The 27,704-nt window shown below is 40.5% G+C and overlaps 1 protein-coding gene across 1 annotated transcript in view; it reads right to left on the bottom strand.

Moving 5' to 3' along the window:
- The window catches only part of LOC122804310 (galactocerebrosidase-like), a 553,356-nt gene that overhangs the window by 169,744 nt on the left and 355,908 nt on the right, over window positions 1-27,704 (bottom strand). The window contains exon 13 of the mRNA XM_044074101.1: window positions 10,370-10,517. Coding sequence (XP_043930036.1) covers window positions 10,370-10,517 — 148 coding nt within the window. The remainder of the gene's footprint in view (window positions 1-10,369; window positions 10,518-27,704) is intronic.

Genomic DNA, 27,704 nt, shown 5'->3' with positions numbered 1-27,704 from the left:
TGACATATTTTATGAATAGAGTATTTTCCTGAATCTGTGGTGTGTCAGTGTGATAACTATGTCAAAGGTTATACTAACTGCTTTCAGTTTCTCTGTGGGAATTCTGTGAGTTGAAGCTTCTGAAGTAACTCATGAACACTGTGCATGAGACAGCCCACATCTCAGATTGTCTCTCTTAACATTTTGGGAAACTTATTAAAACTAGTGACAAACATTCATTTAGCAGTGTAAATGCATCTAAACATGACAAAACCTTCACAATGTATTCCACAGATCATTACAGCCTCTATGTAAGTGAAATTAAGCCCAAAATTACCAACAAGCAATAAAACTCAACATTCTTCTCCCAACTCAATTTTCATACAAATCCTATTATTCACTGTGCCCACACAATCAAAAGCATTTCTATATATTAATAAAGAAAAGAAAAGAGAGTAGAAAATAAAAGGGAGTGAGGCAGAAATAAAAAATGTAAGAGAAAGCTGTAAGAAGTATATACAATGGAATGTTACTTACTGTTTATATTAATAGAGTTAAAAATAAAACATATTATTTACTCTTATTTAGTTCTGATTATTATTAGTTAAAGCATAACAGATTATTTACAAACAGGCATAAGCAGTATAATCAAGAAAGTATAATTAGAAATAGCATTTGAAGAACTTATAAAAACTTTTACAAGGAATAAATATGTTATTATTCTATTAATGATATTTTCATTACTGTTCTCTCCCTGCCCTCCCCACCCTTTACCCACTACATAATCTAAATAGAATGTCATTGTTTAAACAAAGAAAATAATAAAAGGAGAAGGAAAAAAAGGTAAAGATAAAAATGTATCAAATTACTAACCTTACTTCTTTTCAGAAAGAGAAACAAATTGAATCACAGCTTGCCATTAAATCTTCAGGTATTTTGACTGGTTATGAAACAAAACATTTCTTTGCACATAGAGAATAACTTTGATTAAATCTTTTCCAAAATATTTGTGGCTTTCTGGAAATGCAGGAACTATATTCAAAAAGATTAATAATGAACTAAAATGATGAGAGAGGAAAAAAAACATATAACAAATCATTTGTTTTTTAGTCTCTTCTTCTTCTCTGAAGTCTTCCACGAAGCTTCAGTTGCCAATCTCTTTAATGAAGAACAAGCCCATTCCATTTCTTCTATTTTATCCAAAATCCTTTTTTCTTTGACAAACAGTAAAGCAGAGTCTAAATCATCGAAAACCCTAGGACCATCAGGAAGGAAGATTTTAAGCTTGGCAGGAAACAGAAGGTATGTTTTAAACTGTGCTTTTTTAAGCTCCCTTATTAGTGGCAGAAAAACTTCTTTTAGCTATTACCATGGAAGAATAGTCATTGTTAAAACGCAGAGTTGTCTCATTAATCTTAACAGGAGCTTTAGCCCAAGCAGATTTAAGAACCATCTCTTTATCAAAAGATGATAGAAATCTAACTATAACTGATCTAGGATATTTTTTGTTAGAGTTAGTATTAGCTATAGATCTATGTGCTCTTTCGATACCAAAAGAGAATGCTTCTGGTAAGTCTAAAGTTTTAGGGAGCCAAGTTGTTAAAAAAGAAGTAATATTGTTACCTTCAATATTTTCTGGCAGTCCAAAAATCCTAATGTTATTGCGCCTAGATCTATTTTCCAGGTCATCCAGCTTTGTTTGTAAATGTGTATTTTGTTTCAGCAGAAACTCAATGTTGATTTCCTCTTCTTGGATTCTATTTTCCATGTCATTCACAGCTTCTTCTATGCCTGTCATCTGGTTCTTCTGTTGTTGCAGGTCTGTATGTAACAGGTCTATTTGTTTTGTAGTTTTTTCTATGAAGGTGTCTATTTTAGTATCCATTTTATCCATTTTATCAGTAAGTTGCTGGATTATAATTATCAGAGACTGAAGTTTTTTCTTGATGCTGGAGTCTTGAGAATTTGTTTTACTGGAACTCATTTCAGACTGATAAACTGACAGGAAAATTTCCACAGTGATTTCTGACAGGAATATTGTTAAGATTTCCTTTCTTTTTTAGATATAGTTCAAGAACTATATAAAACAAATGTATTTAGAAAGAAAATTACTTCAAAAATTAATTTTTTAAGTAATTAATTCCTGTCAGTGTAATGAAATTGGTGGAGCTGAAGAAATCTGCTGCTATCCTGTGTTCATCCTTGGCCACGCCCCCCCACAAACCAACTAAAATCTGAGTCCATGAAATATGTATTAGAATGAGTGTCCAATATAACTGAAGCTATATGAATATGTCACATATAACAGCACCTCTAATAAGTAGATATGTCAGAAATACACATCAGATCAAAGTATGCATAAACATTAGAAGCTGAAGGTTAAGAAGATTGTCAATATTTCCAAAACTTTTCAAAAAATATCAGATATTTAAACCATTTTGTCAGTCCTCTATCTAACATTTTCCATGTTAGGATTTGTTGAATATATATATATATATATATATATATATATATATATATATATATATATATAAAACACTTTACAAAAAAAAAAAGCCTCACAACCCTCTGTTTAGTTACTAAAGGTTTAGTTATACAACATAAGTCTGATGTTAATATGCATAATGAGTTTTCTAATGCAGCTTCTAGTTCACTTGATGTCATTTAGTTACTAATAGTGTCATTGAATCTACAGAATCTATGCATCTATAAGAGAACATAGGCATTTTCAAAGCATTTAAACACTTTTATCAGAACTAATTATTTACCATTTAAAGTATCTAATGAAGGATAACAGAATTTCAAGAGAAAATAATTCTAAGTACAACCATTTAACAAGTTCAAAAGGCCAAATGATGTTATCACTGTTGTTTCCTCAAGTTGCAGCTTTATAAACTTGTTAAAAAGTATCTAAATAGGCTCATGCATAGCAGAGGCTGTCTCTAGTGAAGAAAAAAGCATTTTCAATGGGAAATCAAATCTTGAAGCTTTTAGAGTTTACAAAAAGCAAAAAAAAAAAGAAAAAAAAAACACTCAAGCTGTCTTGTCAGTGCATGTCATGAATCTCCACAATGAGAACAGTCACACAGACCACCAGTTTCCTCACAAAACATCAACATCATGAAAAAAAATTAACCCTTTGATATAAAAACAGCTATAGAAGCAACAGCTGCCTCAAATCAGAAATAATTTTATAATTTTATTTTTATTTTTTTTTTTATTTTACATTTATTGACCGGGCTAATCTACTGGATATATGTCCATTTTCAGTAGAGGCCCAGGGAGAAAAGCTCCACATAAGCAAAATATTAGCAAGTACAGGTACAAATAAGTAAAAAAGTAGGTGCAGTACTATTTTAAGGTATAGAATACAAATGTTTTATAGACAAAAATTAGTATTAAAGTAGCAGATAATAAGAAAAGAGATTAAACAATGAACAAATTTGAAGTGGCGCACCATTAAGAAGGAGAAATAAAAAAAAAAAATACACTAGCAAATATAGCAGCTCCAGGTACAGTGTTAAGCATCGAGTCATCCCATTATCCTATAGTAGCATAGCAACTTTAAGGCAGCATGTAATAAGAAATATAACGAAAGTCTATATAGATCTTTATATGTGATAGCAAGTTAATGCTGCAAGTAGCAATCTATGCAAGTATAAAGTTAGTAGAGGATCGAGTGTAAGAGAGAGAGTTGTAGAGACTAAAATTAGAGTAGGTAGGTCTACTCTCTAAGGCATAGAGAGAACTGGAATTAAATGGCAAAAGGTTATGTAAAATTTAAATCATTTACCCACCAATTAACCAGACCAGACAGAAAGAAAAAAAAACTAGTGTGTATATATATATATATATATATATATATATATATAAGTCTATATTAGAACACCAAAGTTTTAAAACTTCGAATGTTCTAATATCAATCCCTATTCAGAGAACACTTAAAATATTGAACCTGCAGAACAGCGAATTTTCACACACAACACAAGCACACCAAAAAAACAGCAAGCCACACACACTTAAAATCCTACATCTAACCCTATACTAAACTGTACATACACTACTATCTATCCACCTACCTTAACCCAAACCCTAACCCTAAGGTCCCTCACTATCGCATACTCACCTCACCTGCGTCATAACCCTAACTCACCTAACCCTAAAGTCTGTCACTATCGCACACTCACCTGACCCACGCCCTAACCCTAACTCACCTAACCCGCACCCTAACACACAAGTCCACACAATTGCACACTTACCTGAACCCGGCCTGTAACTTTCCACCACAGTGCTGAAAATAGCGAAGCCACAGAAACAACAAACCAAATTCTTTCCCTAGGAAAAAATTTGTTGTACTGCAGCTTCGCTATTTTCAGCGTTCGCTGAAAAGGGGTTGATATTTGAACATTCGAAGTTTCAAAACTTTGATGTTCTAATATAGATCCATATATATATATATATATATATATATATATATACATACATACATACATACACACACACACACACATATATATATATATATATATATATGTATATATATAAATATAACTTGTATTAAGCTATCTATAAAGCACCATTAATGTACTGTACTAATGTTTATATGCGTCTAAACAAAGAGTCTAAAACATCTAGTTAGAAGCACTAATCAGAAACATATTGTAACCCCACCACTGACCCAGTAGAAAAAAAATGCACTTTGGTATCAAGTCAAATTATACTATTACTGAAGAATTAGAAGACATTATATCATTTGTAGTTATTTAAAACAGAAAAGTATGTAAAGTACTTATAATGGGTTAAAGAGAGAAAAAGAACATTAGTAACAAAAAAGAATACGAAGAAAGAAGAGAGAGAGAGAAAGAAAGAGAGAGAATGTTATTCAAATACTTACTACTATATGTAATTAGAAGGAGATATAGAAAGGAAAAGAGATAGTTAATAATAAAGATGATTCACATTACCTTACACTACAGAGATTTTCCAGAATCAATGATCCCTCATAAAATCATCCAAGGCTAGAGAAATTGCCAAGGACACCAAAGATAACCATAAGGCATTCTTTAGCTATGTCAAGAATCTAAGTGGCAATGCTCAGATCTGCTCGGAGTTAATGCAGAATGGCACAAAATACATTGAACCGACTGATATCGCCAACATCCTGGCAGACACCCCTCTCTCACCCCCGAAAGAGCCCATAACCATACCAGAAGAATGTACAGCCCCTGAAATCACAGACACTCTGGTTAAAACAGCCCTCTCCAAAGCCAAAAATACAGCATCAATGGGACCAGACGGTGTCCCAGGCTGCGTCCTACACGAGCTCAAAGACGAACTAATCCCCTCACCTAAACACACTGTTCAAACTCAGCCTCTCCACAGGCTACGTACCCATAGAGTGGCACACAGCAATGTTTATTCCGCTCCACAAAGATGGAGCCACAACAGACCCCGGGAACTATCGCCCTATAAGCCTGACTAGCTTGGTCTTTACAGTTTAGTGTAGGTTTAGATGTAGGATTTTAAGTGTGTGGATTGCTGTTTTTTGGTGTGCTTGTGTTGTACGTATGTGTTTCAGAACAGCAAATTTTTCCCAAGCCTATGGAGCGCATCATCATGGAACTCATTAACAGAGATATTGGGAACCTCCAAACACTGGACTCTACCCAGTTCGGCTTTGTTAAGGGCAGATCCTGCCTCCTAAACCTGGTGGACTTCTTTGAGACAGTTACCACGGCTATAGATGAGGGAAAGGTGGTACACACAGCCTACCTAGACCTCGCAAAGGCCTTCAACACCATTCCCCATTCTGGTATTATAGACAAGCTCACCAGCCTGAACATAAACCCCTATGTCACAAGATGGGTTGCCAACTGGCTCAAGGACAAAACCCACATGGTGAGAGTTTCGGGAGCTAGGTCCGACTCTAAACCGGTTACAAGTGGAGTTCCCCAGGGCTCAGTCCTAGGACCCCTTCTGTTCAGCATATACTTCTCAGAGGTACAGGCAAGCACGGGAGGATTATGGCTGACCAAGTTCGCAGATGACTGCAAACTAGGGGCTATAACTGACTCTCCGGCTGAAACAGACATCCTCCAAAAGGGTCTCACAGAGATGGATACCTGGTGTCAAAATCATGGCCTCAAGCTAAATGCCAAAAAGTGCATTGTCATCCCCTTTGGAAAAAACAAAGTACCCACAAACTACCACATAGGTGGTAGTCCCCTAAATATGGAAGACGTAATAGGGGATCTGGGGACCCAAGTAGATAGTAATCTCCCCTTTGAAAATCACATTGCCAAAGTGGCTAGAAAATCCTTCTATGTGGCCCACCTAATCACAAAAGGGTTCACAACCAGATCAAAAGAGGTCATTGTGTCCCTTTACTCATCACTCATCAGACCCATCACAGAGTACAATGCCCCATTTGGGATGTACCTTACAAGACACCTGCAACAGCTGGAAAGACTACAGAAGTACCTCACCAAGAGGATCACTGGCCTCAAACAGACGCCCAATGCAGCTCGACTGAAGAAACTCCAGCTGTACTCAGTTGCATACCACCTACTCAGATGATCTCTGCCTGACATACAAGGCCATGTTCAACCCAGAATTGATGGACATGCTCCACCTAAAGAAAACCATATCCCCTCAAGCCACACACTCTAGTGATCTAAACCTCACCACAATAAATAGGATGCACTGGAGGGATAGATTCCTGTCCCAGAGACTTCCCATGTTTTGGAACAAGATTCCAATCTACAGTAGGCAGAGCTCCTCACTAACACTCAAGAGAAATCTTGACGAGTGGATGGGAAACAGAAAGTTTAGCCCGGGGATCACTTCAGTGGCTCTGTTGGACAGAGACACAGGGAACTAATCTAAGGGGGCAGTGAAAGCAAACACATTCTGGCTAGGCTTATAAATGTCTTTGGGCAGACAGCCTAGTACCTACCTATGAACCTATAAAACAAAGCATTTAAAATTACAAGGTTTGTCCTTCAGTTTCTTAGTTTTGTTTGCTCCTTCCTTCACAGACCATCCACTTTTTGTTGCCCGTCTCTTCAAACTCTGGGATGACCACACCATTTCTTCTATGTCCGAAAGTATTTTCTTCTTTTGGATAAATTCTACCGCTTCTGGTAGGGAATCAAAAATCTTCTGGCAAGGTGATTTTTATTTTTGCAGGGAAAATAATTTGAGCTTTAATATTGGCTTTTTACAAGGACTTAGAGGAACACACTCCTTTCTTTTAGATATGACTGTAGAGGTTTAGTCATTGTCAAACAAATAACTTTTTCACCCAACTTGATAGGGGAATTAGTCCAAGCTGATTTCAGCACTAAATCCTTGTCTTGCTAGGAAAGAAATCTAACTATTATAGACCTGGGATTGGATGAACTCAGAGATAAAGCTGGATTTGCCAGGGACTGATGATCCCTTTCAATTCTAAAGGGAGGGATTCAGGCATGTTTAGTGCTGATGAAAACCACTTACTGAGGAAATTAATCATGTTAACACAGTTTTCTTTCTCAGGAATTCCATATATTCTTATGTTATTCCTCCTTGATCTACTCTGAAGGTCTTCAGTTTCTCAATCAGACTGGTGTTTTGTTTGAGTGGAAAACCATTGTGATGTTCATTTTCTGTCACTCTAGTATCTAAGTCAGTTACTGTTTCATCTAAAGCACGAATCTGTTCAGACAGTTGTTTTACTATTCCATTTAAAAGTTCCAGTTGTTTACTGTATTCTTGTTTTATAATATCCATTTTGTTTTCAAATTTGTCCATTTTTATTGACAGTTCTTGGATGTTTGTTATTATAAGATGTAGACCTTTCTTCACTGCACTCTCCTGGTGTGGGTTCTTCACGTTGCTCATGTTTTTAGTGACAGTTCCTGGATGTTTGTTATTATAAGATGTAGTTCTTTCTTCACTGCACTCTCCTGGTGTGGGTTCTTCACGTTGCTCATGTTTTTAGTGACAGTTCTTGCATGTTTGTTATTATAAGATGTAGTTCTTTCTTCACTGCACTCTCCTGGTGTGGGTTCTTCACGTTGCTCATGTTTTTAGTGACAGTTCTTGGATGTTTGTTATTATAAGATGTAGTTCTTTCTTCACTGCACTCTCCTGGTGTGGGTTCTTCACGTTGCTCATGTTTTTAGTGACAGTTCTTGGATGTTTGTTATTATAAGATGTAGTTCTTTCTTCACTGCACTCTCCTGGTGTGGGTTCTTCACGTTGCTCATGTTTTTAGTGACAGTTCTTGGATGTTTGTTATTATAAGATGTAGTTCTTTCTTCACTGCACTCTCTTGGTGTGGGTTCTTCACGTTGCTCATGTTTTTAGTGACAGTTCTTGGATGTTTGTTATTATAAGATGTAGTTCTTTCTTCACTGCACTCTCCTGGTGTGGGTTCTTCACGTTGCTCATGTTTTTAGTGACAGTTCTTGGATGTTTGTTATTATAAGATGTAGTTCTTTCTTCACTGCACTCTCCTGGTGTGGGTTCTTCACGTTGCTCATGCTTTAGTGACAGTTCTTGGATGTTTGTTATTATAAGAGGTAGTTCTTTCTTCACTGCACTCTCCTGGTGTGAGTTCTTCACGTTGCTCATGTTTTTAGTGACAGTTCTTGGTTGTTTGTTATTATAAGATGTAGTTCTTTCTTCACTGCACTCTCCTGGTGTGGGTTCTTCGAGTTGCTCATGTTTTTAGTGACAGTTCTTGGATGTTTGTTATTATAAGATGTAGACCTTTCTTCACTGCACTCTCCTGGTGTGGGTTCTTCACGTTGCTCATGTTTTTAGTGACAGTTCCTGGATGTTTGTTATTATAAGATGTAGTTCTTTCTTCACTGCACTCTCCTGGTGTGGGTTCTTCACGTTGCTCATGTTTTTAGTGACAGTTCTTGGTTGTTTGTTATTATAAGATGTAGTTCTTTCTTCACTGCACTCTCCTGGTGTGGGTTCTTCACGTTGCTCATGTTTTTAGTGACAGTTCTTGGATGTTTGTTATTATAAGATGTAGACCTTTCTTCACTGCACTCTCCTGCTGTGGGTTCTTCACGTTGCTCATGTTTTTAGTGACAGTTCTTGGATGTTTGTTATTATAAGATGTAGACCTTTCTTCACTGCACTCTCCTGGTGTGGGTTCTTCACGTTGCTCATGTTTTTAGTGACAGTTCTTGGATGTTTGTTATTATAAGATGTAGTTCTTTCCTCACTACACTCTCCTGGTGTGGGTTCTTCACGTTGCTCATGTTTTTAGTGACAGTGCTTGGATGTTTGTTATTATAAGATGTAGTTCTTTCTTCACTGCACTCTCCTGGTGTGGGTTCTTCGAGTTGCTCATGTTTTTAGTGACAGTTCTTGGGTGTTTGTTATTATAAGATGTAGTTCTTTCTTCACTGCACTCTCCTGGTGTGGGTTCTTCGAGTTGCTCATGTTTTTAGTGACAGTTCTTGGATGTTTGTTATTATAAGATGTAGACCTTTCTTCACTGCACTCTCCTGGTGTGGGTTCTTCACGTTGCTCATGTTTTTAGTGACAGTTCTTGGATGTTTGTTATTATAAGATGTAGACCTTTCTTCACTGCACTCTCCTGGTGTTGGTTCTTCTAGTTGCTCATGTTGAAATCTCCAGTAGAAAACTTCTTGACAGGAATAATTAAAAAAAAGTCTCTTGACTATGTATTAATTTTTAGAAAATAATAAAGAGTCTATGTTAATCTTTTAGTATAGTTTTAGTTAGATTTTTCTAAAAATGTAAGTATATTTCTTGTCAGGATATCAAAATCTTAGCAGATCTATGGATTTCTGCTGCTATCAGACTGGCCATCTTGGCCACGCCCCCCACATTGCTGCATTTCTGACGGTTCAAGATTCTAAGCAAAGACTTAGCAAAAGTATAACATAACAAAGCTGACAGAGTTAGATTTTACACTTCAAATCCAGATTTATATGTCAAAATTACGTGAATAGCATTCCCTGTAGCCAAGATATGTCACACTTCTAAATATGGTAAAGCTTTGCATAATACTTGTTAAAATCATGAATGCTCTTTATGGTTACACACACCCTGGAATACAGAGTAATATACAAATACTTGCCAAAAAAATGATAATGTTTTAAAAGTATTGAATATTATATACATTAGAAAAGGGATGCATCTTTAAATGTTTCGCTGCTTCTCTAATTCCACTGAACAATATTAAAGAGCGTCTCAGAATAGTTAAGGATTACTGTTGCACAGCTTAAATTCCCATCTGATGGCTTTACAAGCTGCTGCCAAAGTATTTTGTACCACCAACCCCCCTCCAAAAAAGAGGCAATACAAACTTCAAGTGTAGGAACATTAGGTCAAAGTTTTTTTTTTCCCTTTTTTGACTTACCATCATTAAAATCATCCTTGTACTTTTTGGGAAAGGGTTCCGAGTCAGGCGGTGAGTTTGGAAAGCTGCCTTTGTGTCCCATAGTGATAGTAGTCAGTGTGTAAACTTCATCAACATCAAGCTGCAGAGTGAAGGATCCATCAAGTAGCTGCAAGAACCAAAACATAAAAATACCAACGTGAGGAACCAGCAGAGGCAGCCAGCACTGTTTGTATTTACAAAGGTCAATATTTTAAGTACCTCAGCAAATGTCTGTTTTATACAGCTAATTACTAGTCATTTTTGGCTAACCAACTTAATCCAAACCCGCAGTTGAACAGCCTCATAACTACTAATGCTTCTACCACAAGTTTCAAGCATAACCTAAAAATGTATACAGAAGGAGATGCTCGCACCATACCTACAGTTCTTTTTGATGGAAAAAATACTCAAGTGTGCCCCTTCACTGAAAGAGGCACTTAAAAGATTCCCCTGAATCACTGATCAAATCAAGATGACAACCACTTGCACATTGCAAATTCTGAGTAGTTAAAGGAGAATGCCTGAGCAATACTGACACCCCCCCCCAGAGGAAAAGAATTTTAGGATAAATTAAAGGAACCCAACAGAAGTACTTCTCAGCCCTCATTCCCCTGGACTGACGTGACCCCATTGAAACCCACGCGTTTTGATATAGCTGGGGGCAGTGGAAAGTTGTACACTCAACTTCAATACTTTCACATAGAGATCACTGTTGAAATCATATTCCTTGATCAGGGATCGGTACTAGAGTTACACTGACGAATGCATGGGGGGGTTAACATCAAGCCCTACAATACGATGACAAACGCTCTGTTTTTAGACTGGATGTCCATTATACAAGTACTTGGAAAATTGTGAACTGAGGTTCATGCTGCTGCCTCACGATATACATTCTTAAAGAAGGCCACAAATGTAATGGTCACCTTGCACCCTCATGGCGATTTCGCCTTCTTGTTAGTACACTTATTACATCAAGCAGAGCTATTAACCAGTCATGTGGCCTGGTGAACCATTTTTCCTGGCATGAAGGAGATAAATAACTTGCTGCTTTGCTTGATGTCTCATCCTGGCAATGTACTACCTGTGAACATTAGCAGATTGAGTGTCTTTTCCCATTTGTTTTGCAAATTTTGATAGAAATGGATGTTTTGATTCAAAGTTACCTACAACACTATTTTAGGCATGAATAATTGGTTTCTTATAAGATTAAGTTAGTCTTTCTGGAACACTATGTAATGTTTCTTGCACATTAAAACAGGTTTCCAAACTCTTATGTTTGATTTAGTTACCACTAAGAATAAAAGTTTTTAAGCCGGAGTAATGTCAGAGCACTAGGTTTACAGATGAGGAGAATTAGTCTTGCCCTAATCTCAAGTAGAGTGGATCTCCTTCTTAGGAGGTTTTACACAAAGGGCCCTTTCAGAAAGTGCTTAATTAGATGGAAGAAGACAGGTTGGTCTAGTGCCAGTCAAGCAGTAAGTGCTGAAGGTAATCTTTGGTGGAATGGGTTTCTTATAAGATTAACTTAGTCTTTCTGGAACACTATGTAATGTTTCTTGCACATTAAAACATGTTTCCAAACTCTTCTGTTTAATTTAATTACCACTAAGAATAAAGGTTTTTAAGCCAGAGTAATGTCAGAGCACTAGGTTTACAGAGGAGGAGGATTAGTCTGGCCCCAATCTCAAGTAGGGTGGATCTCCTTCTTATGAGGTTTTACACGAAGGGCCCTTTCAGAAAGTGCTTAATTAGATGGAAGAAGACAGATTGGTCCAGTGCCAGTCGAGCAGTAAGTGCTGAAAGGTAATCTTTGGTGGAATCGCAGGAGAGGTTCTTGGCTTGCAGCTTAGCCAAGTTCTGCAAGACAAGTGGATGGTGGGGATAACTATTTGACATTCTTAGGCTCATTAATGCAAGTCCTGGAACAGTGAGATTGAATGACAAAAAATCTGAGAGTACATATATGAAGACCGAGACTTCCACTTCTCAAAATATTCCCTTTTCCCTGAAGTATGGCAATCTTAGAGATGATTTATATAAGTATGGAGGTATGGCGAACTGCCCCCACATCAAGAGTGAAGGTGGGTTTGACCCCTGCAAAAAAACAATTTTAAAGGAGAACACCAATGTCTGACATTCACTTTTCTCCTATATTTTCAGTTACTTTTTTCTTTATTCTGAGACTTGCACTTATGAGTCTTGCAATTACACTAAGCAGCCAATCAGGACATCACTTTGGTGTGACACCTTTGATGCTGCATCACAATGAGAAGGGTTTCCTTTTGACCAGGCTTAATTTCCTATGGTAGGTCTCTGCAAGAGCTGCCTTTCCCTGGTACCAGAAATAGCAACACATCTAAGGATGCCACCCATCTCGTTATCAGCAGGACACTCACAGGTTGAGGTGCCTCATCCCTTTGCCCGCTGTGCAAAGTGGGTCTTAAAGTCCCGCTTTAATTCTGTGTAAAAGCCGCGATTACTTCTGGCTTTTCCACGGCAATTCAGTTATGTTACCAACCCGGACCTGCAGGCATAGTTATTCCCCGTTAGGTCCGGCTAGTTTAAATTGTGCGGCAATTGGTTGCAACTCATGAAGGGGTGGGGACAGGGGCAGGAAGAGCCCTGCAAAGGTGGAGACTGAAGAGCGGTTTGTTTTTAGCGCTTCTACAACCACTAAAGAAAACTACAGAGATTTTGTTTTTTCCCTAACAGCACAGCCATTCATCCATCCATCCAGCTATCCATTCATCCAGTCAGCAATACAGCCACCCATTCATTCATCCAGTTGCTACTCCCACCAGCCAGCCACCATAGTAGCCAACCAGCTGTTGTACCCATAACAGCATCTCTTTCATCACTCCTGTGGTGACGTCATGATAGAGGGTGTGGCCAGTGTCATATTGGCCACAGCCCACATCCCACTTTGGCCCACTTAAAAAGTGGCAACCCTAAACACAACATTTTCCTGTTTTTTGGCCAAGGGGCACACTCCACCAGCTTGCAATAACAGCTGCTTCTATGTTTCCATTGTTAAATCTGTTAGGCCCAGGGTACCTTTGGAATCCCATAATGAGGGGATGTGGGGTACTGTAAAAATTCTGTGGTCAAGGCACCGTGGGTCCTCCTCCATTAGTTGGACGTCCGCTGAAAGCAGGCAGCCTTGTAAAAGGCCTGTCTGCCACCCAGCTGTGAGAAAGACAGGAAGGGGGAGGGGAAGAGAGTATAGCTTGTAGGTTTTTTTTGAGCTGGGTGGGTTCTCTCCCCTTCCCTTGTTGCCCTCCTCATCCTCTGCCACCATGTTAAACTTTTTTCTTTTCAAAGCCCTTTACATATACACTGGTTGGCTCTTGTTTGTTTTCTACAACACAATGACTTATTTGGGTAATTCATGCTGTATTTGGAATCGGCAGGTGAAAAATTTTCTTAATTGATTCTTTGATTTTCCTTTGTTCTTCTAGGCATCTGAAAACTACCTCTGAAGGTGAGCTGAACAGGAGAGCCTCATATCAGGATGAACACTGGGTAGCCGTTCATTAACATACCCAGGCAAGGGCTGAAGCTTGATCTATACATGCCTATTCAGCACTCTCCTAGTGCCTGTCACACTGCTGCAAGCATCCACTGCTTTATAACCATGGCCGATTCCAAACTAACTCACTGTGAAGGATATATGGGTAAGCATGGTAACCTTCTCCTTGAAGCTCTTATCAGGGAGATCCGGGATCACATCTGCTATCGGTTTAAGGATTTCACACTGGTATTTTTTTGTATGTACTAGATAGTTTATAGCCTGAAATATTAATGCAGCTGAAGTTTAAACTCGCTTCCAAATCTGTCCAGGATTCTGTTTTCCCTATCACTGGGGAAAGTGTTTAAGCCTAGCACTAGTCTGGCCCTCTTGGTTGCTTCCAAACAGACTACTACAGGGTCTGATGCAGGTTATTTATATAGCTACTTAAATACCCTGTAATGCCCGTTTGGCTTCTGTAGGGTGGGCAGCTGGCAGTCCAGGTTTAGCAATGTGAATCAAAGGAATCCTTAAAGGCTGGGAGGATGGGGTGGACTGCAAAAGGCCTTGGCTCTTCCCTATACACCAACTCTAAGTATCTTTACTTAGAAACAGAAATCTCTTCTGTCCCTTATTTGAGATGCACCCTTTTAAGATTTAATGCATTTCAGTTAGGAGATGTCCAACAAAGATGGGTTTAACAAAATAGTTTCTTGATCACTGGTGTCGTTTCTCACACAGAAGGAAATCTATACTATGTGCACCAAGTTCTCTTCTTCAAAATCTGATTCAAATAAGTAAGAAAGAGGAGAGACTTCTTACTCTCTCTGCCCGGCCAATATGTGCTAATCTAAAAACTCAATCAAAATGTAAGGACAGCAAAGGAGGTGTAGGGATGACTACATTTCCAGCATGGGGCCAACCTTCTCCAAGGAAAAAAAAATCAGACAGTTAGGGTGTGATAACCTTAGACAAATAGTATCTACAGTGTTGTCAGTAAAAAGTGTAATCAGAAATGTAGCTAAGGGTGGTACTGCATTTGCCGTCAGGGTTGAAGCACTTCAGCACTCCTTGTGTATACTAAAGTTCTTCTGGTTTTTGGTATGAAGCTGGTGCTTAGATTAAAAACTCTAATCTCTAAATGCAACTAAAGTGTGGTGTGAAAAAACAAAAATAAAAGCCACAGAATACAATTACTCTGTAAATCCCTCTCATAGTGTAAATTTAGAATGTAGCGATTAGAATTTGGAGATAAAAAAAAAACTTTTTTTCCTTCTCAGCTCCAAGGAGAGTATTGTTTCCCCCAAAACGTAGAGTTGAAGAGGACACTGCAAGGAGCTGCACAGGACACCACAACACCTAGGTATAGCTCTAACTGTAATGATGTTAATCCCTTTCTCTTAAATCTGGAGGAACTGCACTAACCAAGCAGCATGGGAGTCCTTTGCAGGTTCTTAGCAGCCAGCATCTAATACAGACATCAATACAATTTCCTGAGAGGCCTAACATTTAAAAGTAGTATTCAAGGACAAAATCTCACTGTATGCTTCTGAAAGGGTTGATAAAGGAGGGAATTCCTCTCTAGATTCATAATAGGCTGGGTGAGCATATGGCTGATCCTTTCCAGCACCAGTAGGCACAGACCTTTGTGAAACTGACAGCGTCAATATGACCCCACACTTTCTGCATGTAGTCTCTTTAATAGTTAGTTTCTGAGGTTGTGCAGTTTTCTTCATTTTCAGCTGCAAAACAGCTTGGTCTGTACTAAGGTTTCTAGTGTTTTTTTTTTTTTTGTCAGGAAGTCTTTTAAGTGAATGGCTATGCTGCCTTAAATTTTCCCCTTACAAGATGCACAGTGCACATAGTAAGTAACTTTATGGTCTTCTCCCAAGCAAAAAGGTATTGTAAATGGAAGTCATGGAGCAGAATCTGCCTTCTGTATGCATACTTATTTAAGTGCTTTTCCAGCAACATCATTGACCTCAGAAAGTTAACCAAATCCAGTTAAATGCTAAAACAAATCAAGAAACAGGCAAACGTGTAATCTAAATTTTTGCAAAAAAAAAAAAAAAAAAAATCAGGAAATTCCATTTACAAACTGATGGATGTGGACTGAAACAAAAGCTTCTTCTGGCAAAAAGAATTGAAATTAGTGCCTCCTCATTTATACTGAGCACCAGTCTGATAATAGCTACAGTGAATTTAGACTATGTGAACGTCTTAAGAACGCTTTGTATGCTGGTCCAGAAGTCACTTAGCTTACCTTTGACTAATCACTGGAGACAGGAATACAATTGCAGTAGCGATCCCAATAATGAACCATCTAATGGAAGAAACCTTAAAATGAAAGAATGTGCTGTACATGTAAACAGACTGAATCTGAGTGAAGCTCAGCCTGAACAGAAGCTACCACTGTACTTAAATACTTTATAAACACCATCATCTTTACAGTGCCCGTTACATGCTCCTGCTTTTACATTTAAACTTGAAATATTGTGCAAAGAAATAATATCATCTTTTGTTTCAAGTTTTGTTGTACACAGAGAGGGTGTTGTTTCCCCAGAAAGCTGTGTGTGTGTGTGTGTGTGTGTGTGTGTGTGTGTGTGTGTGTGTGTGTGTGTGTGTGTGTGTGTGTGTGTGTGTGTGTGTTCTGAGATAATGCCCTAAAACAAGGTGCAACCTTATCATTTTGCTATGCAACTGCGGAGGAGGAAAGCTTTAGGCATTCTGAAGGTAAGTTGTTGACAGAAGTGGAGCAAGGTTTGAGTTTGCTTAACAGATGTTTTATGTACGAGGTAGAAATGGATTGCTAAGAAAAAGTGGGGCTATTGGAGTTTAGATGCTGCCTTGGTCTGTTGTGGGATGGTGAGGAACTACTAGTTAGAGTAGCTACAGAGTCTATCAAGTAGGAGTTTAATTTGGCAGTGGTATCTAAGGGAGACAGATCTGGGCAAGGATTTGTAGTAATAAGTGTGCCAGGATACAGGATTTTCTCTACTGAATATCAGAAATATTAAGAATTATGTGTTAGGTTAAGTTCAGGATGCAAATAATATCTTCTTCCTGTTGATCCTGACCCGTTTTTTTTTTTTTTTTTTTTTTTTTGTTGGCTAAGTTGTGGAGACGTTTGTAGTTTTGTAGATGTGCTAGGATTTTGTTTTTGTGCCATTCTCTGCAGGCTTTATGTCTTTTTTTCCCATTAAAGCTCTGCTACTGTGGGATAACAAAGGTATATATGTGGTTTTGAATCTTCTCCTTCTTATTGGGCTAGGCCATTTACAGTGTCAAGGATGAATATGTTGAACCTATTAGTGGCTTCACGAAGTGGTAATGTGTGGTGGAGAAGACTAATTATGGGAGTTAAGAACATTGTTAAAGTCCTCCTGGTCAAAACTAGCATGGTTGAGGGATTCCTTATATTGATACTTTTTGTATGGCAGGTATTTAATCTATAAACAAAGGTGGAATGAAGGTTGCTGAGGGAATCAGGAATGGTCCCTGGTGAAAAGAAGAGATTAGGGTTTGAGACCAGAATCCAGTCTCAGGTGGAGCTGGTATTGGTATTTTTGTTGTAGCGAGTGAAAACCAGAATGCAAGTGAAGTGTGCTGTATCTTTGAGGAGCATGTCAAGGCTGTACAAGCAGACATAAATACCAGACACATGCAATCCCTCATGTCATTTTGTAAGAACAGCCAGAGTGAGAACATGCATGATTGCAATTGTTACTTTGTATATAAGTTACTTAAGTTAAAGTCAGTAAACTTCTACAGTGATGTGTTTGTATAAAATAAAGCTGCTTGAGCAGAACCCACGAAGACTTCCATTGTGTCCAAAGTAGGAGAGCGACATGCTGTCAGATCCGGAATCGAAGAGAATAAGATCCAAAGCCATGAGGTGCAGAGATAACAGTGAAGTTAAAACTAAAAGAAACTAGCACAAAAAGAGCCAGAAAAGAATAAAAGGCAATGAGAAGTAGCACAAACTGTTTATTTGATAAGAAGAGACAAAACAGGGCATTACAAGGGCACAAACCACATTATTGTGCAAGTGGAAGGCACGAAAAGTTTGTTGGCTAAAATTAAATGTTTTAAAAAGGGTATTTGATGAAACAATTAACAATAAAGCAAAATGAACATGTTTAAAGATAAAAAGAGCAGGTTTAAAGTAGAACAAGTGGTTTAAAGCAAAACTGGGCATGTTTAGAGTAAAACGACCACAAGAAAAGTATATTGGGCATGAAAAGGGCTTAAATGAGTAAAACAAATATAATAAGGGCAAAAAGGGCACATTAAGCAAAAATAAAGCAAGGCGACTGCATGTGTTTTGGCAAAGTGCTATGTTTTGGCATAACTATGACTTCATATTGTATCAAGGGTATAACTAAAGTTATTTGAAGCATCTCAAAGGGTGTAAAAGTGCTTACAGTTTACTGTGCATGTATTTCAAAAAACTGTGTGCAAAGTGCAACTATTTCATGAGATACTGTCAAAGTATAGCCATTTTGAAAAGATTCTTGTGCTGGGTGTGTCTATTTGCAAAGTGATGCCATTACAGTGTGTTTCTTGCACTATAAAGAGTTGCCTAGCAAGGTACCACCATTTTGGGGACATTTCAGTGTGCTGTATGCAGTTATTCGCAAAGTGCAACTACTTTGAAATGTTCAACCAGCAAAAAAAGTATATGATTGTAGTGCAGGTAAATTGGGCCTTCAAAAATAGAATCAATCCAGAGAAAAATAAAAGAAGGCACCAAACCACAGCTGATAAAATCATACAGATTTATTATAAAACATATCTGTATGATTTTACTGGCTGTGGTTTCAGTATAAAATGAGCGCAAAGCACTCTCAACCCAAGACTGGAACTGACAGTCAAGAGGAGAAGGGTAATACTTACAACACACCACCAGACTCACAAAGACCTAACAAACCAACACAGACAAATAACATACACAAATACACAAAAACATACTCGGAGGTTCTAAATAAAAATCTGCAAAAGCAACAGAGACCTCCAAAGCAGACACCCAAGCAACCTCCACAACCCATCACCAACCATGAAACACATACTTCACATAATCAGTGTGTCACACAATCACAGCCCTTAAGGCAAAATAACATACCCAACACACTAGTAATAGGTGACTCTACAGTCTGGCACACTGATGTCCCACTAACTAGGCTGAACAAGGAGAAGGTTACAGTTAGCTGCCTGTCGGGCGCCAAGATCCACCACATAACACAAGCACTCAGGTCACTCCAGAAAAAGTACAAATACGACTCTGTCATTGTACATGTTGGCGTGAATGACCTGAGATGTACCTCCCTAGACTACATGAAAAGAGACATGGAAGAGCTCTCTGATCATGTAGCCCAGGCAGGTATGACCCTGACCCTGAGTAGCATCCTGCCCTCACCAAGAATGATGCCACAGTATAAAGAAAAAATTATCAATTTCAACAATTGGCTAAGTTTTTGGTGTCATTCAAAGGGGATCCAGTATCTGCCTGTTTGGGACGACATCCTTGACAAGCCACGTTGCTTTGCAAGAGATGGCTTGCACTTGTCACCTTTAGGCTTTCAAATACTGGCAAAGGCTCTTGCCGCCCCCATAGTGCCTTTTTTAGGCAAGTTTCAAAAGACAAAACCACCACCATAAATAGCACAAGAAACCAAAAACTGAGGGTAATGCTACTCAACGCCAGAAGTCTAAACCTCAAAATGCACTCACTCCAGGCACTCCTCAGTATGGAGAACATCGATATCTGTGCAGTAACAGAAAAGTACAGTTTTGTACCTACCATAAATGTAGATGTCCGATAGGAATGCATCTGCAGTCCTTACAAATGGGTTGTCCTGTCGTCAGGCAGCCCTTCGGTCGGCCGGATTCCAAAGTCTGGGTCTGGCTTCGGCTGGTGTCGCACTTCACCCGACATCATAGCTGCAGTTGTTCGGGTATAAAGGCATCAGCCGACGCCATTTTCCTCAGTGTTTCTTGCCCCAGATGCCAGATGCCCTCTAGGAAGGCTGAATTTGGATAAATGCAAATGATTCCAAATAGTAGAGAGCAAACAAAAAATAAGCATGTATGTACATATATACAAACAAATACACCATAATAGATTCCCCCAGCTAGCTACAAGATGGGCAAATACCCTAGGAGTACCACATAGGGGAAGGAGGGAGGGTAATCCTGACTGCAGATGCATTCCTATCGGACATCTACATTTATGGTAGGTACAAATCTGTACTATGTCCTTCAAGGATGCATCTGCAGTCCTTACAAATGGGTAGAATACCATAGCCAAACTGGGGGAGGAGGAAAGATAGAATTATGGTGTAGTTAAGATCCCTTGCAAAACAGCAGTGGCAAAACCTGCTCGGGATCTAGAGTATAAAGGTAAATTATAATGCTTGGCAAATGTATGCACGGAGCTCCAAGTAGCAGCCTCTAAAATGTCTTTGGTAGCCACTCCTCGTAAAAAAGCTGTGGTAGTGGCTGTAGCTCTTGTAGAGTGAGGCCTGATGTTTTCTGGAGTTTTCTTTCCATGGTAGGAGTAACAAAATCTAATGCAATTTCCTATCCACTTAGATATTGTCTGTTTTGAAATTGCTTTCCTTCCATTCCTGTTGCATATGCTACCAGTAGCTGGTCAGTTTTTCTATTGCTCTTGGTCCTGTCCAGGTAGTAGCGTAATTGCCTGTGTACATCCAAGGTATGCAACAGTCTTTCTCCCCTGTTCTGTGGATTGGGGAAGAATGTAGGTAGGTGGATAGCCTGATTTAAAGATACTCTGGAGACCACCTTAGGCATAAAAGTAGGATTTGTTCTCATGGACACTCTATCTTGATGGAAGATCAGAAAGGGCTGTACTGCCATTAATGCTTGTAGCTCAGAAACCCTTCTTGCTGAAATGATTGCCAGCAGGAAAGCGGTTTTCCATGATAAGTATTGCAATTCTGCTGTTGCTGCTGGTTCGAAAGGAGGAAGTGTCAATTTTTCTAGCACAAAATTCAAGTCCCATGCAGGTAATGGTGGCTTCCTAGGAGGCTTTACATTTTTAATTCCTCTCAGAAACTGCCTGAGCAGAGGATGTGAGAAGACTGGAGGATCCAAGTCGTATTCTGCTGAAATAGCTGATGCATGAATCTTAATGGAGGAGTAGGACAGGCCTTTGTGGAATAGCTCTGCCAAATATTCCAGGATGTTGGCTATGTTTACCAGTGACACATCTTCCCCTTTAGCAGTACTCCAAATGAGATATCTTTTCCATTTTGCTGAATAGGTTTTCCTTGTTGAAGGTCTGCGAGCTTCCAAGATAATGTCCTTAACCCTTTGGGATAAATTTGGGTTAATTTGTCTTATGCAATGTTCCAGGCAGTCAGCTGCAGAGTTTTCAGGTTTGGATGCAGGGTGTTGTAGTTGTTCTGAGTTAACAGCAAGGGAACTAGGGGTAAGGGCCACATCTGTTCCCGAGACATGCTCCTCAGTAATGGGTACCAATGTTGCCTTGGCCAATCTGGAGCTATCAGAATGATCCTTGGGCGGTCCTCTTTGATCTTCAATAGCACCTTGTGCATCAAAGGAAGTGGTGGGAATGCATATGCTGTCAGATTTTTCCAGCTGAAGGATAGGAGTCCACCTTCCATGCCAGTGGATGGTACGTCCTGGTGCAGAATTTCTTTAATTGGTGATTGTGTGGGGATGCAAATAAGTCTATTTCTGGGAGACCCCATTTTCTTGTTATGGTTTTGAAGATGTCCGGATGCAGCATCCATTCGTGGGCATCCGTGGTAGTCCTGCTTAGTATGTCTGCTAGAGTGTTTTCTTTTCCTGGTACAAAAATTGCTTGTAAGTGAATGTTGTAACTCAGGGCCACATTCCAGAGGTCCAAGGCCATCCGGCATAGAGGGTACGAATGTGTGCCTCCCTGCTTGTTGATGTACCACATAACTGTGGTGTTGTCTGTCCTTATCATCAATTGGCCTTGTCGAAGAAATGGTTTGAAAGCCTGAATTGCCAGTTTTACTGCCAGCATTTCCTTTAGGTTTATGTGCAGGAGCAGTTGCTCTTGAGTCCATAAACCTTGTATGCATTTGTCCATCATGTGGGCCCCCCAACCGAGGTCTGAGGCGTCCGTTGTGATGGTTTGGCTTGGTTGAGTGCTGTGGAAGGGCAATCCTTGGTTTGATTGACAGGCCTGCGCCCACCAGTGGAATTCTTGCTTCAGGCATGGAATTATTGGAATGTGAGTTTCCAGGCTGTGTTTGTGCTGAGACCATAAATTCTTTAGGTACCACTGTAGCTTTCTCATGTGCAGTCTGGCATGTGGGACCAATATTATGCAGGATGCCATGAAGCCCAACGCCTGTAGGACTTTTCTTGCTGTTAGATGGTTCTCCTTTGTTAATGACAAGAAGTAGAGAGGGAGTTGCTCCTGTTTTTCTACTGTTAGGAATGCCATTTGTTTGGATGTGTCCAGCTCCGCACCCAAGAAGGTTATCTTTTGGGATGGTATCAGCCTTGACTTTTTTATATTGACTGTATATCCCAGGGCTTGTAGAAGGTAAATGACTCTTTTCAAGTCTTCTGTTAGTTTGTTTTTGTTTTCTGCTTGTATCAGGCAATCATCCAGGTAAGGGTAGATTTGGATTCCCTGAAGCCTGCAATGAGAGATTACTGATGCCAGGCATTTCGTGAACACTCTGGGCACAGTAGATAAGCCAAAGGGCAATGCTGAGAATTGATAATGCTCTGATCCTGCAAGAAATCTGAGGTATCTTCTGCAATTTGGTCGTATGGGGACGTGCAGGTATGCCTCCTTGAGATCTAGAGTAACCAGCCAAGACTCCTTGCCCAGCATGGGAAGAAGCTGCTGTAGGGTCAGCATTTTGAATTTTGGAACAATGAGGAATGTGTTTAAAGCGGACAGATCTAGAATAGGTCTCCATTTGTTTTCTTTCCTTGGTACTAGGAAGAGTCTGGAGTAAAAGCCCTTTCCTTGCTCCATATATGGTACCTTTTCCACAGCTCTTATTTTTAATAATTGATTTACTTGTTTTAGAGCTTCTGCCTTTTGATTTGGAGGTAGGTTTGGCATTCCTCTCTTTCCTGGTAGAGTATGGAAATGAAACCTGTAACCTTGGTCTATAGTTTGCAAAATCCACTTGTCTCTTGTGATGTAATGCCAGTTCTTTGAAAATAAAGCTAGCTTTCCGCCCAAGGGTGCTTCTAGTTGTTCCCTGGTAGGCGGTGCCAGAGCCAAGTCACTGTGATTGTCCTGTTGTAGTGGTGGTGGCTGCGTCTGTGCCTCGCTGGTTGTTGCCCTGCCACTGGCGTCCCCTGTAGGCACCCCTGGATTGGTTCCTGCCTCTTCAACGCCTATTCCTGCCTCTCTGTGCTTTTGAGGAGTCTGGAAAGGACCAATTCTTGGAGGGCCAATTCCTGCTAAACCTTGGAGGTTGGACCTGTAAGAAATCTTTCACTGTTTGGACAGATTTTGCCTTCTCTTCCATCTTCTTCAGTACCTGTTGTGCAGGAGAACCAAACAAATTGATCTTGTCCATGGGAGCATCTAATAGTTTTGATTTGACATGGTCCGGTAAGGCCTGCTCTTTTAACCATGCATGCCTTCTGATAACTGTGCCAGTCATGGCTGATCTAAAGGAAGCCTCCAGTGCATCATAGCCACATTTTAAAGAACGGTTACTAACTTGCTGAATGTTATGTACCATTTCCTGAACATATTTCTTATCTAAAGGTTCATCAGAGGACAGTTTTTTAGTTAACTGATCTAGCATAAATTCTTGATATTGTATCATATGAAATTGACAGTTCAAGGCCCTAGCTGACAGAGTAGCAGAAGTGTAAACTTTTTTACCCCACCTCTCTAAGGACCTGGATTCCCTTTCAGAGGGGAGGGGATTTTTGGCAGAGGTAGTTGCTACAGCCTTAGGCCCCTGGGAGATAGTCTCTGGATCTGCAAAAGGAGCCTTGTATAAATGGTGATGTGTGTCCGGGACCCTGTAGAACCTATCGGGCTTAGCAGGGGCCGGAGGTAATGAGTCAGGAGCAGTACAGGCATCATTAAATGCATCATCTACAACAGAAAGAACTGGAGGTATAGCTAAAGGCCTATGTTGTGGTAAATGCAAAAAGGTTCTAAGCGTTTTTTCTGGAGTCTGAAAAATCTTGACCCTGCCACTGAAATTGTTCCCTCATAGCATGCAAGGTTTCCCCAAAGGAAAATTCCTCAGGCGGAGAGGCAGAAGGGATGGACTCTTCAGCATCAGAGTCTTCATAAGGGGAATAAGGAGCCTCTGGAGGGTCTGTATTATCTGAATCATCAGAGGAATCATCTGTGGAAACTGGCTCAGGGGGCTCTGCTCTAGGCCTCTTCTCTGGAGGAGGGTGAGAGGCCCTGTCTGGGTGAGGTTGGGATCCCCGGATTAAAGAAATGAGATCCTCTGCTAGAGAAAGCATTTGGGAACTGGAGCTGGGCCTGTGAGAGGGGGTCTTAACAGGTACAGCTTTTGTAGCTTTAGCTGCTTTAGCCCTGGCAAAAGCCTTAATGGACATGGCTGCAGGAGGCCTAGCAGCTCCACGTGCAGGGGTTGAAATATCCAAGGGAATAGTGTCAGATAATTCCTGAGAAACCACAACTGCAGGTTGGATTTCAGAAGCCGATTCCACCAAGCTGGAAGAGGCCTCGGTAGAAGGCATGTTTTCAGCTGAAGGAAGAACCGCTTGCTCGGTTTCAGCCGAAACTGAGACACTCGCGGTTGGCCTAACCGCGGTTTCGGCCGAAACCGCGGACCGCGAGTGTCGGTCCTTTTCCTTGCGTTTTTTGGAAATTTGTGAAGTCGGAGGATCCGACGGCATAATATAAGCAAAATCAGAGCCAAAAAACTGCTCAGCAAATTCCGACCGACGTCTAAGCGTCCGCCGGTTAAAAGAAGCACAGGCTAGACAAGCTGCTACGTCGTGGTCTGGGCCTAAACAAGGTAAGCAGTAAGAGTGGAAATCTTTATGAGGTTTTTGTTTCCCACAAGTTAAACAGTTATTCACTTTTTCTGACATCGGCTGAGGCAAGAAAGAGTCCCCAACGGGGTACTTAGCTTTTTAGAAGTCTTCGGTAGTAGTAAAAGTATTCGGTAGTAGTAATCTCTGGATCTGACCGACCGGCACTTGCGAACAGCTTCTGCTTCGGGTGCCACGCGGCAAGAAAGACTGAGGAAAATGGCGTTGGCTGATGCCTTTATACCCGAACAACTGCAGCTATGACGTCGGGTGAAGTGCGACACCAGCCGAAGCCAGACCCAGACTTTGGAATCCGGCCGACCGAAGGGCTGCCTGACGACAGGACAACCCATTTGTAAGGACTGCAGATGCATCCTTGAAGGACATCCTAGTTTAAGGCACCAGGGAGCACCCCAGCACTACCAGGCTTAACTCATACCATGCCTTTCGGCCACAGAACCCAGACCAAAATACAAAAGGCGGGGGTGTATCCATTTTCATCAAGGATACTCACACCTCCAGGTTAATGGCGCAGCACGATGCATCAGAGATCATCCAAGTGCAACTAGCAAAGGGCAAAACTGCAATCCAAATTGTAGCTTGCTACAGATCACCTACCGTGATCCAGGACCCCCATTCTGCATTTCTGGAGACACTGGGAAATATGAAGGTCCTACCAAACACCCTAATACTGGGTGATTTCAACTACCCAAACATTAACTGGGAGAACTACTCAAGTACTAACTTCCTTGCCAAACGCTTCCTAGAATTCATAAACTCGAAAGCCCTGGATCAACTGGTCAACACCCCCACCAGAGGAAACATATTGGACCTGGTCATCACCAACATGGGCGACCGGTGTTCCACACCTGACGACAACCTCTCGCTAGTTAGATCAGACCATAGACTAATCACTCTGGATATCCACATTCCGCCCCAACCCCAATCAAGGAAACAACCATGACAAACTATTCAAAAGCAAACTTCAAGTTACTTAAGACCAAGGTGGTAAGGTTCACAGCCTTCACGCCAATGGACAATGCTGTCCAAGCTGCTGAAACCTATACAAAGGCACTCTATGACCATCTGCAGGAATGCATGGCTCGTGCTATCCCAAGTAAAACCAAGACTCACTCCTCCAAGGATAGTAAACCAGTCTGGTGGACCCTGCCATAAACAGGCTCTACTATAGAAGGAGGAAACTAGTACAGATAAGAGCAAAATCCCTAGAAGGAAAGATACCCCTGATCAATATCGGCAAGAAACTATGATCCCTCATTAAATCATCGAAGGCTAGCTTCATAAGAAAGATTGCCAAGGACTCCAAAGATAACCACAAAGTGTTCTTTAGCTATGTCAAGAACCTAAGTGGAAACTCTCAGATCTGCTCTGAGGTGGTGCAGAATGGCACAAAATACACTGAACTGACTGATATTGCCAACATTTTGGCAGACAGGTTTAGTGCAAACTTCACACCCTAAAGGGCCCATAACCATACCAGAAGAATGTAAAGCCCTGGCAATCACCGACACACAGGTTAAAACAGCCCTATCCAAAGCCAAAAACACGGCCTCAATGGGACTGGATGGTGTCCCAGGCTGCATCCTACGAGAGCTCCAAAATGAACTAACCCCCCACCTAAACACATTATTCAAACTCAGCCTCTCTACAGGCTACGTACCCACAGAGTGGCGCACAGCAACAGTTATCCCACTCCACAAAGGTGGCGCCACAACGGACCCCGGGAACTATCACCCTATAAGCCTGACTAGCCTGATCTGCAAGGCTATGGAACACATCATCATGGGACTCATTAACAGAGACATTGTGAACCTCCAAACTTTGGACCCCACCCAGTTTGGCTTTGTTAAGGGCAGATCATGTTGGTGGACTTCTTCAAGACAGTTACCAAGGCATTAGACGAGGGTAAGGAGGTCCACACAGCCTACCTTGACCTCACAAAGGCTTTCGACACCATTCCCCATTCTGGTATTATAGACAAGCTCACTAACCTGAAATTAACCCCTACATCATGAGATGAGTTGCAAATTGGCTCACAGAACCCACACTCTAGGTCTGACTCTAAACCGGTTACAAGTGGCGTCCCCCAGGGCTCAGTCCTAGGACCCCTCCTGTTCGGTATATACTTCTCAGAGGTGCAGGCAAGCACAGGAGGACTTTGGCTGACCAAGTTCGCAGATGACTGCAAACTAAGGGCCATAACTGATTCTCCGGCTGATACAGACACCCTCCAGAAGGGTCTCACTGAGACGGATACCTGGTGTCAAAATCATGGCCTCAAGCTGAATGCCAAAAAGTGCACAGTCATTCCCTTTGGAAAAAACAAAGTACCAATGAACTACCACATAGGTGGTAGTCCCCTAAATACAGAAAAAGTAATAAGGGATCTGGGGACCCAAGTAGATAGTAATCCATCCTTTGATAATCATATTGCCAAGGTGGTTAGAAAATCCTTCTATGTGGCCCACCTAATATCAAAAGGGTTCGCATCCAGATCAAAGGAGGTTACTGTGCCTCTCTACTCATCACTTATTAGAGCCATTATAAAATACAATGCCCCATTTGGGATGTACCTTACAAGACACCTGCAACTGCTGGAAAGACCTCAGAAGTACCTCACCAAGAGGATTACTGGTCTCAAACAGATGACCTATGCAGCCAGACTAAAGAAAGTCCAGCTGTACTCGGTTGCATACCGCTTACTCAGAGGTGATCTATGCCTGACATACAAGGCCATATCCAACCCAGAATTGATGGATATGCTCC

This window comes from Protopterus annectens, chromosome 6.part0, assembly GCF_019279795.1.
Source record: "Protopterus annectens isolate FY-2018-M chromosome 6.part0, PAN1.0, whole genome shotgun sequence".
In the NCBI taxonomy this organism is placed as follows: Eukaryota; Metazoa; Chordata; order Ceratodontiformes; family Protopteridae; genus Protopterus; species Protopterus annectens.
This window is presented reverse-complemented; position numbering and strand designations above follow the sequence as displayed.